Source organism: Punica granatum, chromosome 8, assembly GCF_007655135.1.
Source record: "Punica granatum isolate Tunisia-2019 chromosome 8, ASM765513v2, whole genome shotgun sequence".
NCBI lineage: Eukaryota > Viridiplantae > Streptophyta > Magnoliopsida > Myrtales > Lythraceae > Punica > Punica granatum.
In genome coordinates, this window is record NC_045134.1 from 18,572,045 (window position 1) to 18,589,516 (window position 17,472).

General features: G+C 33.6%; 1 protein-coding gene across 1 annotated transcript; it reads left to right on the forward strand.

The window, feature by feature from the left end:
* The first annotated feature begins 14,198 nt into the window (after positions 1-14,198).
* On the forward strand, positions 14,199-17,468 carry LOC116188496 (GABA transporter 1-like). Its single transcript, XM_031517897.1, has 7 exons — positions 14,199-14,539; positions 15,195-15,317; positions 15,812-15,906; positions 15,997-16,183; positions 16,291-16,421; positions 16,620-16,835; positions 16,956-17,468. Exons 1-7 carry the CDS (start codon positions 14,320-14,322, stop codon positions 17,349-17,351), a joined length of 1,368 nt encoding a protein of 455 aa, XP_031373757.1. The 5' UTR covers positions 14,199-14,319; the 3' UTR covers positions 17,352-17,468.
* The last annotated feature ends 4 nt before the right edge of the window (positions 17,469-17,472 follow it).

Below are 17,472 nucleotides of genomic sequence, written 5' to 3' on the forward strand. Positions count from 1 at the left end.
TGATGAAAGCTAAGAGTGTCTGACGAAGAAAGGTCAAACTTATTACTTCGTTAGTAGTCCAACGATGACACTAACATGAAGAAAAGACATATCCATGCAACTATTGCAGTTGCTTGAAGATACCATACATATGCAATTTAACCTACAACACAACAAAACAATTTAAATTGAAAGTGAGATTTCAAGTGTATACTAGGGTATGTAGTTTTAACAAAAATTACTATAGGGTACTTCTTTTATTTTGAATGTCTGTATTTTGATCATAGTGAAAGAATAAATAAAATTTATAAGAAAAGAGAAATAAATTTATAAAAAATTAATTGTGAAAATTAGGAGTAGATAAGGAGATCTGGTTAAGCAAATAATAAACCCGAATATTTAACATTTTGCTTTTGAGAAATAGTTGAGGAGATGATCATGTGATTCTTCAAGGAATTTCGCAGGATCTTCTTGAGGTTCTTCATCTTGGGTGAGGGAAAGACTGCTTCTAAATCATTTACTTTGCGATGATTCTCCCAACTTAGTATGGGATCTTAGTCTTGGCTAAAGAGGCAAAACACATGTAAGGTTGCCAGGATGTAAGCTCATCACAATCTCATTGTATAAATCAAATTATTCTGAAACCATGAACATCATAGGCCCTTAGGATCTTTGATACGATCTAGAGAGTACATTCTTATATTTGTGTAGGAGAGTGTATAAACATGTTAGTTAAAGTGAGTTATATAACTATCTCATCGAATGAGTAGTAGCTGAGGAAAGTATGTAAGAGAAGACAACTTCAATGTAATAACATCTTATAAGGTAAACCCATGTAATAACCATAAAGATATTGAAATGAGAGAAAGTCATAAACAGTGATTCCCTAAAAAAAAGTACACATCTTTTTGTTAGCCCATTGTACTTCGGGGTATATGCAACATGTATAAGATGCTATCTCAAATAATATGAGTTATAATTATCATTTATTTTAGGCACACTAAGAAGATGTTTACAAACAAAATGAGAATTTTGCATGACCAAATCAACTATATTTGAACAAATAAACTATAAGTTATAAAATCCTGATACTTTTTAATCTATGATGCTTTTCTTAAAAGACTCAAGATCGTGAGTTCCCTTTGAACTAACGTGTTTAAAACGTATTATCATACATACCTCAGAGAGATCTTTCAAGTATTGTCCTGTAGGGTGGGTTTCGAACATCATAAAATTGACCACCTCCTTGGCCGATCTATATGTCTTATGGGTGTAGTACTGCCATTAACAAAATAGACATATAAAAACATATGATGTTGAACTTTTAAACTAATTGACCAGTAAATGAGCAATCAAAACTAAATGAACCCATTTTGTGACATTAAAATTAGTTAATTCTTTTTTTTATCATGATGAATGTCAAACTTAGACAATTATTATGAATGTTTATAATAAATTAAAATAGTGAGACACCATAAAGTTTACCACGTCACATCTGCCATTAGTGCGTACCCTGCACTTAATTTTCCATCCTTGAGTTGAAGCCTCTTGTAAAAGGAAAACTGGAGCACCTTGCTACTACCATGAGAGGCAATCCTTGTTGACTGTCGAATAAACATGGGGAAACTATTATATCAAGAAGATATATGAACTTTCTGTTTAAGCGAAATAGATATGCCAAAATATTTTCATTTGACACGCTATTTTCAAGAAATGGGAGACAATTCACGTTAAATAAATAAATAAATAAATATTTATAATTATATAAATTTATATGGGGAAAATGACACTAATGGTCCTAAATATTTATCATTTTTTGACATTAAGTCCTAAAAGTTTTACTTTCAGTCATCAAGTCCTAAAAGGTTTGAAAAGGTATCAGCCTTGGTCCTAAATGTGACGGACCGTTATGTGATGCCTACGTGGACCTAACGGCGTTAAAATCGTCATATTGGCCGTTAATACGATGATGTGCACATTCCTATTGGACCGATTTGAAATTCGATGGATTTCAACCAGACTTGCTCATGGCTGACCCGAATTGCTCCTGTAATACACGTTGCAACCCGGTTCGGGTTCGGTTGTCTCCTTCTTCACCCGACTCAAAGATTGCCAAAAGAAACCTCTGAAGCAGAATACCCTGGGACAGAGATTCAGGAGACTGTTGATGGACTGGCCCAATTATTCATCCAAGTTGTGGAAGAAGAAGAAATGGGGGAAGTTTCGACTGTTCGACCGTGCACTCCCGGAGAAGTCTTGAACAACTGGGAGAAATACCTTTACCTTATCTTGCCTGGAAAGATTAATCGTCATGACTGCCCTTTTTTTTTTTTAGTTTCGGTTCATGACTCAAAAAGGACATTTGTAACTGGGCCTTACCCTGTTCTTGGTGATAAAAAACAGAGAGGGGCATGGATAAGAGAAGCAATAAATCTTCCTTCCCTGTTGTAATCGGAATGGCGCCCTTCAATGGGAAAGAGATTTGCGTGAAGACCAGAAGGGGAAAAAAAATGAGGTCTTTTAGGGCTGTAAAACCCTAAAAAAAATGGTTGTAAAGCCCAGCCATCACTTACTCTTCTCCTTCATCGTGCTTCGTCGCCATGATTGCCTCCCCCCGCTCTCTCTCCATCACTTACTCTTCTCCTCCTCCATTCGCAGTACTGTCTGCTGAACGAGTGCTTTTTGCATAATCGAGAATGGTGAGTCAGCTCGACAACTCGGCAGCGCACGACCCGCTTGACTTCTCGACCGTTTCTCGATGGGTATACAGGCAGCGGCGGCGCTGGGTTACATGGAGGAGAGGAGCAACGCTAGGGTTTCGGCATGGGGAGGAAGTCGGGTGAAGAAGGAGACATCCAGACCCGTTGACCAGTCGGGTTGTTACTCGGGTTGATCCATGAGTTCACGGGTTGAAAGGATGGCCACTGTTTTGGTTGATCCATGAGCAAGTCGGGTTGAAATCCGTCGGATTTCAAATCGGTCCAATAGGAACGTGCCACGTCATCGTATTAATGGCCAACGGGATGATTTTAACACCGTTAGGTCCACGTAAGCATCACGGTAACGGTCCATTGCATTTAGGACCAATGCTGATACTTTTTCAAACTTTTTAGGACTTGATGATCCGAAATAAAATTTTTAGGACTTAATGTCAAAAAATCACAAATATTTAGGACCATTAGTGTCATTCTCTCAATTTATATGTGTATCTTAAGGACAACTACCTCATCCAAATCGATATCAAAACCATGAGGAAGTTCAAACGAGGTCCAAATTTCCCCCAAACTTTGCTAATCAGATGAACACCAAAGCCTTGAAAATCAAGACAGCATGTCACCAAGGAGGAAGCCTTTGTTCAAACTTACTTCTAATTAAAAATAAAAATAAAAATTGTGTATGCATCATGGTGACTCATGTAAATGCACTCCACGTGGAAAGCACATGGCCATTCAACTAGTACAAACAAATATTGAATGGTAGAGAAAGAAATTTTAGAAACATGTCATAGATAATAAGGAAAAATTGTGCAAGCAGTTGGCGAATTCAACAATTAGGGGATTGTGGGAGTTTTTATTCTAACATTTAATAAAAGCTAGGTACAGGCCCACAATTTCGAGGAGTCGAGAAGTTATCTAATTTATGTGATTTTTTATTAATATTTTGATAACTTTAGTATTTTTCGTGATTAGAAAAACTTTCATTTAAATATTTTGATGTGTATTTATTATTTTAATACACTATAAAATATTATAATTTAGTTAGGAATAAGATAATAAATGAATCAATAAAAAAATCGTCCATATTGGATAGTTTTTTTTTATGAATTTTTACATGAATAAAAGATATAATTGCGACCATCGAATCATACCAACAAATAATATTACAAAAAAGTAATCAATGTTGTTTTGTAATGAACGAAATCAATTATTCAATCAAACTAAGAAGAACAAATTTGCAATGATAAGAAAAAATAACTTGATTTGTATAAGATTATTGTTGTCGTTAAACGTTATAATAATGTTACACTATAGAATGTATATAATATATGCACTATATGAATAAAAAGTATAGGGAAAATTACAAAAATGCCTAAATTTTCTGAAAATTCTTAATTTTGTCCTTTTTTTTTTGTTTGTTATAAAAAATCACATGTTTTTAAAATCTCAGAAGTGGCCTCTTGTTACAAATCTTATTATAATTTCAGTCAATTTGCCTACGTGGATATCGTGGGACCCACCAGATTTACATATCACTCCATCATTCTCTCTACCCTTAAAAAAACCCTAATTTTCAGAAAATTCTCAATTTTATCATAAATTTTGCTTTATAATTTAATAAAACTGCATGTTTTTATAATGTCTCAGAAATAACCTCATGTGCCTATAACAAGAAACAATTAAATCATCTTTGTTTTGCAAGATATCCATGATTGAAACCTCTATGTTTTGTCGTATCGTTGTGATCGTGAAAGTCGAAAGTTTTATCCTAAAACACTAATCCCTAGGCTGAGACAATCCTTGTTGTAACTAATCATACTAAATTCTGAGTACAATGATAATCCGTTCATTACTTTATGCTCTTACATGATCTATTTGCTTTAATTCTTTCCCGGATTGCCTCTTTCCCTAGTATTATATGCACAAATACATAACCAAACATATCGGGCTCCAGTTCATGCCAATCATTTCTTGTTATAGGCCTATGAGGTCATCTCTAAGAACTTTTGAAAACATGTGATTTTTTTAGTTATAAAACAAAATTTAGGACAAAGTTAGGAACTTATGTAAAGTTGGTTCTTTTTCTTTTTTCTTTTTTTTTGTAAGGGGCAAAGAGAATAATGGGATGATGTGTAAATATGGTGGGTTCCATAGCATCCATGTAGGCAAATGGACATAAATTATAACAGGAGGCCATTTTTGAGATATTTTAAAAACATGTGGTTTTTTTTGTTACAAAACAAAATTATGACAAAATTGAGAATTTTTTTGAAAACTTGGGATTCTTTTTTTATAATTTACCCAAAAGTATAAGAGAGATAGTCGTCATTTAAATATATATATATATATATATATATATATATAAGAGCATATGTAGTGTGAGAGAAATGGCCGGAATAAGGTATAGGGGAAAGAAGAGTAAACAGAAGTGTAAAGGATGATTTTTTTTGGGCGTCCTATTCATAGGACATTTAGTTCATTAAATTTTGAAAAATATTTCATATTTTGAGAAAATTTTCTAAGTTATATTGGGAGAACTTTAATTTTTTTTAAAAAAATTTCAAATTATATATTTAAATATCAATAACTAGTCATGGAGCATGTGCGTTGCATGGAATAGAACTTGATATTACATAAAATTAGAGAATTCAAAAATTTTACAGAAGTTTATGTCATAAAAAATAAAAAAAAATTGAGAAGCCAAAAATTCTGTAAAAGTTTAAGCGTGAAAAAGAAAAAAGTTGAAGAAATCAAACTTAGTCTAATTATAGGCATAATAAAATAACTCGCTTGCATGCATGCGAAAAAAGATGTGAAGAACTCAAATAGTAACAATATTTTTTCGAGGTACTTATCCAAAAAATAATATTTTTCCAAGGTGGATTGATAATAGTTTATGTGTGGTACCTCTCCTATTTATAACGTATCATAAAAATATTATAATATAAATAACACATAATAATTATATCTATCAAACAAAATGATCTGATTTAATTTTTAAAAAGCAAATGCATCACAAATTATATCTTTAAAAATATGTTCTAATTTATCTTTTGAAAAGCAAATTACATGATTTTTTTAAAATATTTATAATTTTATAATAGAGAAAAGACATGTCCCATAAATCTATATTTATAATATGTTTAAAATATTAAATAACCCGTTTAGAAAAGCTAAAAAAAACCCGAAAAAATAACGATCAGTCCTGTAAATCTATATCAGTATCTTTAAAAATATTTAAAAATAGTTTTTAAAGAAAGCTAAAAAAAATCTAGAAAATAAAGAATGATCATACAAATCTATATCTATATATTTTAAAAAATTTAAAAATTTGTTTTCTTCAAAGAATTCAAAATATTGAAAAAATTCCATTAGAAACCAAGCGTTTTGAGATCATCTGGTCGGACTCATCATGCCATTGCTTTCATATATATATATATCTGTGTGTGTGTGTGTGTAGACAAATATCTAAAATTTGTTGAACCACGCACATACAAAATCTGGCCAAATTTATTTAAATTAAATCAATAGATATAGGGAAAATAACCCCATATAGCACAGTTTTTACCTTATTTTCACTTCCTAGCACGTTTTTTAAAGTTGTCACGATCTAGCACAAATCACCATTTTATTCCGGGATCTAGCACACCGTTAAACTCTATCTAAAAACCGTTAAACATCGTTAGATGGAGTTTAACGGTGTGCTAGATCCTAGAATAAAATGGTGATTCATGCTAGATCGTGACAACTTTTAAAAACGTGCTAGGAAGTGAAAATAAGGTAAAAACTGTGCTATATTGAGCCATTTTCTTTTTTTTTTTATTTGAAGATTCACTGCCCAGAAAAATTTGAAAATTAGTGTGGAGCTTTATAATAATATCATGAACATGGGTTAAAAGTTTAACTATTTTTTAGATCAGATGGTTCACAAAAACTATCAAAATTAGAATACCAAAAAAAAGGGTAAATAATTTTTATCGGAAGATTCACCATCCAGAAAAATTTGAAAAATATGTGTGAAGCTTTATAATAATATCAGGAATATGGGGTAAAAATTTCATCTCGTTTTGAGATCGGACGATTCACAAAAACTATCAAAATCGGAACACCGAAAAGATAGGTAAATATATTTATCTGAAGATTCATTACCCATAAAAGTATGAAAATCTATGAGGACCTTTATAATTATGTTAAGAATATGGGGAAAAATTTTCATATCGTTTTGAGATCGGACGGTTCATAAAAACTATCAAAATCAGAGCATCGAAAAAGAAGGGTAATTATTTTTTATCTGAAGATTCACAGCAAAAAAAAGATTTGGAATTTTGTGTGGAGCTTTATAATAATATCAAGAACGTCGGGTAAACTTTTCACCTCGTTTTGAGATCGGACGATTCACAAAAGCTATCTAAATCACAACACCAAAAAAAGAGGTAAATATTTTTTATCTGAAAATTCACTACCCAGAAAAATCTGAAAATTTTTGTGGAGCTTTATAATAACATCAGGCACATGGGATAAAAGTTTCATCTCATTTTGAGATTGAGCAATTAACAAAAACTATCAAAATTGAAACACCGAAAAGATGGATAAATATATTTTATCTGAAGATTCACCTTCCAGAAAAATCTGAAAATCTATGAGGAACTTTATAATAATGTTAGGAACATGGAAAAAAAGTTTCATCTCGTTTTGAGATCAGACGGTTCACAAAAACTATCAAAATCAGAGCACTGAAAAGAAGGGTAATTATTTTTTATCTGAAAATTCACCATTTAGAAAATTTTGAAATTTTGTGTGGAGCTTTATAATAATATCAGGAACGTGGGATAAAAGTTTCACCTCGTTTTGAGATCGGACTATTCACTTCATCTATCTAAATCAAAACACTAAAAAAAGATGTAAATATTTTTTATCTGAAAATTCACCATCCAGAAAAAATTTGAAAATTAGTGTGGAGGTTTATAAAAAATCAGGAACATGGGGTAAAAGTTTCACCTCGTTTTGAGATCGTAAAGTTCACAAAAACTATCAAAATCAGAATATTGAACAGAGTAGTAAATACTTTTTAAGGGAAAATAGTCCCATGGAGCACATTTTTTACCTTATTTTCACTTCCTATCACTTTTTTAAAAGTTGTCACGATCTAGCACGAATCACCATTTTATTACCGGATCTAGCACGTCGTTAAACTCCGTCTAATGGTGTTTAACGGTTTTTAGACGGAGTTTAACGGTGTGCTAGATTCGGGAATAAAATGGTGATTCGTGGTAGATCGTGACAACTTTTAAAAACGTGATATGAAGTGAAAATAAGATAAAATTTGTACTATATGAAACTATTTTCCCATAGATATAAGATATTATTGAATTTATTAGGTACTATGCTTTAAAGGTCATGCAATGATGACCTAAGGCTTTGTGGCGGAACCACATCCCATTTCTCGACTTTTGTATATTGTTTATGAATAATTGTAGATGTTAATATAAGAACAATAAAGAATAAAGAGGGCGAGAAAATTAAGTGATACGTTAGATAAGTAACATGTTCTTTAATAAAATAGGCGTAAGCCCGTGCATTGCACGGGTGTTTAAAAAATAATAAAATTTATTTATTCGATATTTATGGTGAAATAATTTAATTTATCTAGAGAAAGTTGTTTTTACATTTTTTAACTTTTATTACTGAATCGACACAATTTTTTATTTTCTAAAAATATTAATATTTATCACAACTTGAGATATTTTTCTTCTTTCAGTGTAATAATTAAGTATTATCTTTGTTTGTTTAATTAATTGGTCGAGCAGTCCAAGAGATACTCAACCATATGAGATAAGGACATTAGGAACGTCAAACGCTGGTGTAGCACATCCTCGTTGCGCTTGCTTTTGTTATTGATATTTAATATTTGTATAATTGATTGATACAATTGAATCATAGTCATCATAAGTATTTATATATATGAAATAGAGACTAATTTCTTTAAAACAATAAAAAAATTAAAGGAGATGTAAATAATGTGACGAAGTTAAAGTTTGCCTAGATACATCGAAATGGTAGATACTAAAAGTTAAGTTAGCATGCATATATTGAATGGTAAAAATAGCATAGATAAATGAAATAAAAAGAGTTATTCTGGATATATTAGAAGTGGAAAAAAGTCTTAGATGTATAGAATGTACAAAGCATGGCGGAGTGAAACAGATATGTTGATATTTTGAAAGGGTAAAATTAAAAATCAAATGAACTCACAACCATCTTCAATCTCTTCAATTTGACATGATTAGTTGACAGGTGAAGAGGCAGAGCAATATGTGATTAATTTAACTTGGTCTTAATAGATATAGATGGTAAGTCCATATTTAATTTGAATATACACAGATAAATCATTTGGTTCATCATGAAAAAAGGATGCAGTGCAGTGGCACACGTCCTTGCTTGATAACCAAGAGATTTCAGATTTGATACTCGATGGAACTATATGTTCTCATTTATTAACTATTATGATTTTTATATCATTATACTATTCCTACAAACCTCTCTTATAAAATAATAATAATAAAAAAACAAGTGCTTCACTTATTTGAATTTCTGAAAACAACACAAGTTTAGGGAACTTTTTGCTTTTATTTATTTATTTTGATAAATGTTTTCATATTCATATAGCTTGAATTTTAGAATATTTCGAAAACATCATGATTCAATGGATTTGCTTACCATATGTTCAAAAATTATTAAGGCTGCTTCTTCTATGCATATTTTTTGTTTTTTTACATCATACATAATTAATTTGAGCCCATAAATTCCTCTCAATCTAATCAGGACCAACCAATTTTATAAGTTTTAAAGTTTTAAAAACATTCCTGAAAGATCACGATATGATCTCTTTGTTATATAAAATGTGATTTTTATCAACTATTCTTTCCATCAGTCTTTAATTCCATCACAAATCCAAAAAGTTTCATGCTGTGGAGAGAACAATTGAGATGGTAGACCCTGGCCATCTCATGGCCTTTGACCCCACCCATCAGTTCTCTTCTCTACCATCTTCAAGTTTTGGCTCTCTCATCTTCTTCAATGCCTTTGCCAATAATATGAACTATGCATGTATAGAAAAAATAAGGCTAATCAGCCGACTTAAAGGCTGTTGCTTTCTATCTTGAGCTCATACAAACATTATTAAAAAGCTCAAATTGTGTCGGGAAGCAGCATCAGCTCATGTATGGCAAGCTCGTACAAAAATCCACAGAATTGATAGCAAATAGACACATCAGAGCCCGAAACCAAATTTGTCGCCATGTTACAATTGAATGCGTGCATTGAATTGACCAATCTTTTTAATAAAAATTCTCATCTCTGACTACCATTCCAATCCCGAATCATAAAAACACATCCTTAAGTGTGAAAGAGATGATTTTGAGAGAAAATTACACAGCCGGTTCGATGAATGGCTTATGGTCAATGACATGACACTTCCTCATCGATCCATGCACAATGGGTAATTTGTAAAACTATTGAAGGTTGGTGAGATAAAAATAGGAAAGTAAATAATGAAAATACTTTAAAAAATTCCAAACTTTTCACATTTTAACGATTTTAACACAAACTTTTTTTAACCAATTAAATCACGAACTACCGATTTGATAACAATATTAGCATACTATTAATATCTCTGTTAATTATAACCGGAATTGCTGACATGTACGTGACTCATAAAATTTGGCCGAGTGGGTCCCACATTAAAAGAATTCTGAAAATTAAAAAAGGAAAAAAGAAAAAAAAAAGGTAGTTGGCTGATAGTGAAGAGGAAGGGAGGTGGTCGGTGGTGTAGGCCTCGACGCCGGCCACCACCCCCCTAACTGGGGTAGCCGGACCCCAATTTGGGGGGTGGAGGCCGGTGTCGAGGCCCCCATCGTCGACCACCTCCCCTCCTCCTCACTTTGGGTTTTATTTTTTTGTTATTTTTTTAAATTTTTTAAAATGTGAAACCCACTCAGCCAATTACCGTGAGCCAAGTGGCACCGTCATGTACACGTCAATAATTCCGGTTAAAATTAGTGAAGAAATTGACAGTGTACTAACATTGTTATTAAAATGGTAGTTTGTGATTAATTGGTTAAAAAAATTCATGTTAAATTCATTAAAATGTGAAAATTTTCGGATTTTTTTGGTTATTAACACAAAAAAATATTATGTAAAATAAACGGTCCATATTGAATGAGGGAGATCTAAGAGCTCATATTGGTTTTATATAGTGTGGAAAAACCAAAATTATACATAGTAGAATCTTGGAATTCCTAAACTGCATTTCCAAGATACTTCTTCTAAATCTATATATAATGTACAATAGAGAAACGAAAAGCAAGTTTGATGAGGTTGAACCATATATCATTCCAGTAATAAGGTGGTACCATGTGTCAAGCTCTTACTTTCTATTTACCCAAAATTCACAATCTTTTTTACCTCTTTAATGCATTAATAATTAATGCACAAGTAAATATATTGATTTATAAGGATAATATATTTATATCTATTCAATTTACTAAAATTATTTTCATTTTTCAATACTTTGTTTAACAAGTAAAATTATGTTCCCTAGAATATCTATGAAATTTTAAAAATTCTATACCAATATTAAATACACTTAAAATATATATAAAAATATAAGTGAATTGATCTAAAAGTTCGTACAATTTAGTAATAAATATATATTTTGGAATTCGATTAATTAAAATTATATTCTATTCCAATTTTCAATTCTACAGATACTTAGTTATATTCTCGAAATTGTAATAGAGTTTTTCAGTTTAAAAAGGATAAGGAAACATTTTTCTAAAGTTTTTACACAAGTAATTAATATTGAAATTGTAAGGAGGTTTGGAATATTAAAAAACTATTACAAGCTTTATGTTAATACAAAATATACTTAGATATGATGTTAAAAGAATTTATTTATTTAAAAGTTCATTAAATGAATGGAATAAATTTAGTCTCTTTTTTTATTAAATCTACTTAAAGTTGAAACATTTAAGTTCTATGAGTAACTTATTATTGTATAAATGACATAAAATATTTTCGATATTGAAAATTAAGAGTTTTTTTAAAACTAAAAGGTATTAATTAATTACTTAATTAAAATAATTTTATTCATGTGATTTTACTAATCTTATTTATAAAATATATAAATTAATGATTTCAAGTGAATAATATAGTTTTTTATGTAAATAAAGTTTTTAATAGAGTAAATTTAATACAATAAATTTAACATTATTTGTTCATCATTATTCTGACAATTATCTAAGAGTTGATTGACAATTATAAACTAATCAATATTTTTAAAGACCAACAATAAATTATCAAAATTCATGCACGAATAACACTTTCGCGTAACGTGCTGGTGAAATAACTAATTTCAGTTATTACAAAATTTAAGTGTGAATGGTTGCTAATGTATAAACTACCAGTTTGCAGCATAGCCTGAGTCCAGAAAGCTTGGAAACTGGTCCGCACTGTGTCCTGTTCGGGCACAGTGTGATCAAGCAGCGTTTCGTAGCATGATTACGAATGGCACAGGATTACGTCATGTTCCAGGGCTAACATAGCGTGATCAGCAGCGCTCCGTGGTACGATTACATGCACGTGTAATTTTTGGAGTGGCTCCGGGTACTCTTAATACTCACAATCCATTTATATTAAACTCGAATCTCCTGTCTAGACCCCTATCCATGACACAGTGGATCTCGCTCAAATAGTCATCTTTCAACTCGCTTCATCAAAAATCAAATTTGATGAATATCAAATTTTTGGTGTACAGAGGAATATCAAATTGATCGAGGGCTTCTGAGACCTACCAGGAAAAGGGGAAAAAAAAATAGGTTCTTGATCTGCGACCAACCCTTGTGGCTCCTCAAGGACGGTTCCGACCTCCTTCATTCTTCTTCTTCTTTTTCTTTGTGTGCACATGGTTATGGCTACAAGCAAGACCCCCACTAGGAACTATAAAAGTATTTGAAATGGGAATTCACTGAAAATCTCTTTCGTTCACGACACCTTTTCCTTTCCTTTTTGGGTGGTATAAGATCAAGTCGTGGGGTATGCCAGGTTATCAGCATTATCATAATCGGATCAGATAGTGAATCGGAAGGGATATGGGTTCATAAGTTTATAAGTTCAACCGGGATTCGATAAGTCGGACCGCACGTTTAATTAAAATAAAATAAGTATTCATATTATTAAAAAAAATTATGATGATTAAGTTAGAAGTATGATGACTTCAAAGAAATATAATGATAGTATAAGAAAATGTTTATATTTAATATTTCTTACTCCAGAATAAATATTAGATTTTAATAAGTACTTGAAAATAGAGTTAAAAAGAACAAGATGGTAATGGTGATTTGGTTGGCAGCATGATAGTATGGGAAGCGAGGAGTCATGGATTCAAAATTCCTTGCACAACTTAGCAATTTTTATATTAAAAGAACTAAATACGAAACCCATAAAATCGGCCAATTCAATGAAATTTTGCTAAAAATCGGCCAGTTAAATGAGTCTAACGGTTCAACTCTGCAACATGGGTCTTTAGGTAGATCAGATTGGACATGGTGCCGGTTCTTGATCCGATTGCGGTTCAATGAGTCTAACAGTTTAACTCTGCAACATTGGTCTTTAGGCAGATCGGATCGGATATGGTGCCGGTTCCCAATTCGATTGGTCGAACCAGCTGGTCCGGTCCGATTCTAATAACAATGCAATTTTTTTTAGGAGTATTGTTATATCTTTTTAATAATCATCGTAAAATGCCTTCTATTTCAAAAATTCACTGACAATAGCATAAGTTGTAATGTATACGACATCTAATGACTATCTAATATTTGTGAATGTTGAGAGGATTATTAGACACACCATTGAGGAGGATTGTTCATTCTTCAGCTATTAATTATTTGATAACTTTTAGTATTTTTCGTCATTGGAAAACCCCCTTTCATTTAAATATTTTGACATGTATTTCTGATTTTTTTTTGGTGAATTGGGGCCGAAGCCTGAATTTCTTATTTTATATGATATAAATTAAATATCACAATTACTCACAAAAACATAAAAATTCACTCACATAAATATGAGTTATAATTTACATAATATCCGATGACTATTTAATAGTTAAACGTGAAGAGGATTATTAAGGCACACCATCCAGGAGGATTTTCCATTCTTCAGCTGTATAGAAAGTCGATCAACTATTATGAGTTTACCCACTCATCCAAGTACAGCATTCAACTATTAGACACGATGACAATACAAAAACTTAGAAAAAAAAATATTCGATGTGTAAATCCATATTTTATATATTATTTTCTAACTTATTAATAATTTAACAATATTTATAATTATATCTAGCTTATTTAGTTGTTATTAGTGGAAAGAGGACACCTCAAAATTTCGTACAGTGAGACCTTGGAGTTCTTTTAGATTCATATTTTCTTCTGCCTCTGCAAAATTTTCAAAGGAAAAGTCAAACTTTCATCCATCATATTTTCAATTCCCATATATAGAAATTTCCTCATCAGTACTTCTACATCATCATCGTTATCATCACTTCAACCAGCTCCTCGATCTCCCCTGAATGAGTCACCCTCGTATTCCCCCTCCTGTAGCAGAACCAGAGCAAGAGGAAACTGATGCTGGTAGAGAAGATGATGAAAGGGAGGAAGAAGAAGAGGGAGGAAAACAAGAAGGGAGAGGGACATGGAAGCACGGAGCTTTCCATGTCGCCACCACCATAGCCACCCCCGCCGCTTACGCTCCTCTGCCCTTCGCCCTCGCCTCCCTCGGCTGGCCATTGGGTATGCAACTTTTGAATTGTCTTTGTAATATTCATATAACAGTTAAGTAAGACTCAATATCGCCCTTATTGGTATCACCAGTTAGCAGTGCTCTTTCGGATCCGAATCTCATGCTATGCTATGTCTCTGGCCTTGATGAGACACCGTGCCTGCTCACTTACTTCGCCTTTCATCAAATTCAAGTCCACATATTAGTCAGTTGATCGTTCTTTCCAGGCCAAAAGTGTTACATGATATAGTCCTATTATCGCCCGTTGTCGTCGCCTAGAAGGGGTTGAGCATTTAAAACAGTATGCAATGGCTTTTCAGAATTTCATCAAGTTCGGGCAGCCACTGGCTTTCATTTCGTTTTCTAGCATGCTCGCTCTTCTTCCCAAGAAACTTTTCGAAATGAGAACCCAAGGACAGTAACTCTTCCCGAAACACGCTCTATATGATTTGTGAATCTGTGCCATATGGTCTGGGGACGGACTTTTCTCTAAAACCTGAAGACAGTTTGTGATAACACGTAACGATAGACAACCCGAATATATAGACAGGAACCAAGAGCTACGCATCTAATTAACTTCAATTATCATTATGGTGATCACGTAGTTTTGTCCCTAATCATAAGGCCTGCTGCTGTGAAGCTAACTGATTTTACTGCTGCTTCTAGGTGTGAGCAGTCTTGTCAGCGGAACCCTGGCCACATGGTACTCTAGCATACTCATTGCTTCTCTATGGAGATGGAACGGGAAGAAGCATATCACATACAGACATCTCGCCGAGAGCATATTCGGTTTGTATCACATCCTAGCGCAAATGCTTTTGCTTCTAATGGATCAGTGTGTCAACTTAGTTAGTGATGAAGCTATTTTTAGAAAATTTCCAGACTGGACATTAGTTATACGCATCAAGCCTAGGTAAAATAGAAAAAAAAAATCAGATTTTAGCAACTGTACTCCATGGCTCCTGTTGTAGGTAACATTAACGAGCAAGTCTAATCGACTGTAGATAGAAGGGGACCATTGAATTGTTCATCTATGAGAGCGTAAGTCGGAGGTTCTGTATCCATAATACAAAAGTGAGATTGTTTGGGATTGATGCGAAACAACTTGGCGATTGCACTCTCAGAAGGCTCACTTCTTCCCGAATCCATCAATAAATTCAAGATGGGCTTTGCCGCTTCTGTATGCAAAGGGTCGTAGTTATGTCAAACTTCTCGATGAAAATCACTCAGTGAATTGTTTCCACTCATATTGTTTCCCGAAATTTCTTTCCTCATCCTTGAAGGATTCTGGGGTTATTGGGCCATCGCATTCTTTCAGCAGGTCGCTTCTCTGGGGAATAATATTGCCATTCAGATAGCTGCTGGTAGTAGCCTTAAGGTCAGTCCACCACAGAGATTCATGTAACCAATGAGGGGTATATTGCCTCTGTTGATTTCGTTTTCTTCTGAACTGATCCAATCTCTGCAGGCAGTTTACAAGTACTTCAACAACGACGGCACTCTCACTCTGCAACATTTCATAATATTCTTCGGGGCTTTCCAGCTTTTCCTGTCACAGCTTCCCAATATCCACTCCCTGAGATGGGTTAATGCAGTTTGCACAGCTTGTACCATTGGTTTTGCCGCCACAACGATTGGTGTGGCAATTTACAATGGTAGATCTTGCGACATATTACTCACCCGTTTGAGTCGTTGGACTGTGTGTTTGAGCTGTAGAACTCATATAGACCACACCAGCATGACATATATTTCGGAAATGCAGGAAAAGAGTTGGACAGAAAAACAATCAGTTACAGTCTGCAGGGAAGCTCTTCTGGAAAAGTTTTTGGAGCCTTCAATGCACTTGGAGCAATTGCCTTCTCCTTTGGGGATGCTATGCTTCCGGAAATACAGGTAACACCTGATCAATCGATTCTGAGCTGTGGGCTTTGTCTCTATCTATTCCCGGAATATAGGTAATACTTCCAGCATAGCCGAACTAGGGGCCTGATTTGGTAGAAGTTATTCTAATTGATTGCTCCATCTAGGGTGTTTGCAGCCTTCAGATGTTAGGAATACTCTTTGGATTTCAAGGCTTTTCTTCTTTGACAGAACACCTTGAGGGAACCGGCCAGGAAGAACATGTACAAGGGCGTGTCTGCTGCTTACAGTATCATTGTCCTCACATACTGGCAGTTGGCCATCTACGGGTACTGGGCTTTTGGGTCGGATGTTCAGCCTTACATCCTGGCCTCTCTGACAAAGCCGAAGTGGATGATCGTGATGGCAAATATTTTTGCTGTGATTCAGATATCGGGTTGCTTTCAGGTCAGTCCAAGCAGTCATTACAAGTTTCAGTATTGGAGCTGTTGCTAAGAACGCACCGGCCTAGAGATATAAAAGTAAAAATCGTGCCAATGGTAACATGTCATGAAATATTTCTTGCAGATATATTGCAGGCCAACCTATGCTTGCTTCGAGGATAGAACGATGTTCAGGGAAACTTGTTCTGACTTACCCTTCAGAAATCAGCTTCAGCGGCTTATTTTTACATCAGTTTACGTAGTGATCGTCACCCTTATTGCATCTGCAATGCCCTTCTTCGGGGACTTTGTGTCCATCTGTGGTGCAATAGGGTTCACCCCGCTCGACTTTGTGTTCCCTGCCTTAGCCTACCTGAAGGCCGGAAGAATGCCCAAGGACCCGAAGTTGAAGGTTTTGTTGCAATTCGTGAATTCCTTGATAGCTACATGGTACTCGGTTGTCGCAGTTTTGGGCTGCATTGGGGCAATCAGATTCATTACAGAAGATGTCAAGACTTACAGATTCTTCCATGATATGTGATTAATCAATTATGGCTCAGATCCTTGTGTATTCAGAGTTTTAAGAAAGATATAAATAACATATATCGACCGAGACAAGAAAAAGGAAAATCATATACCTCGGGCTGCAATTTACTGACGTT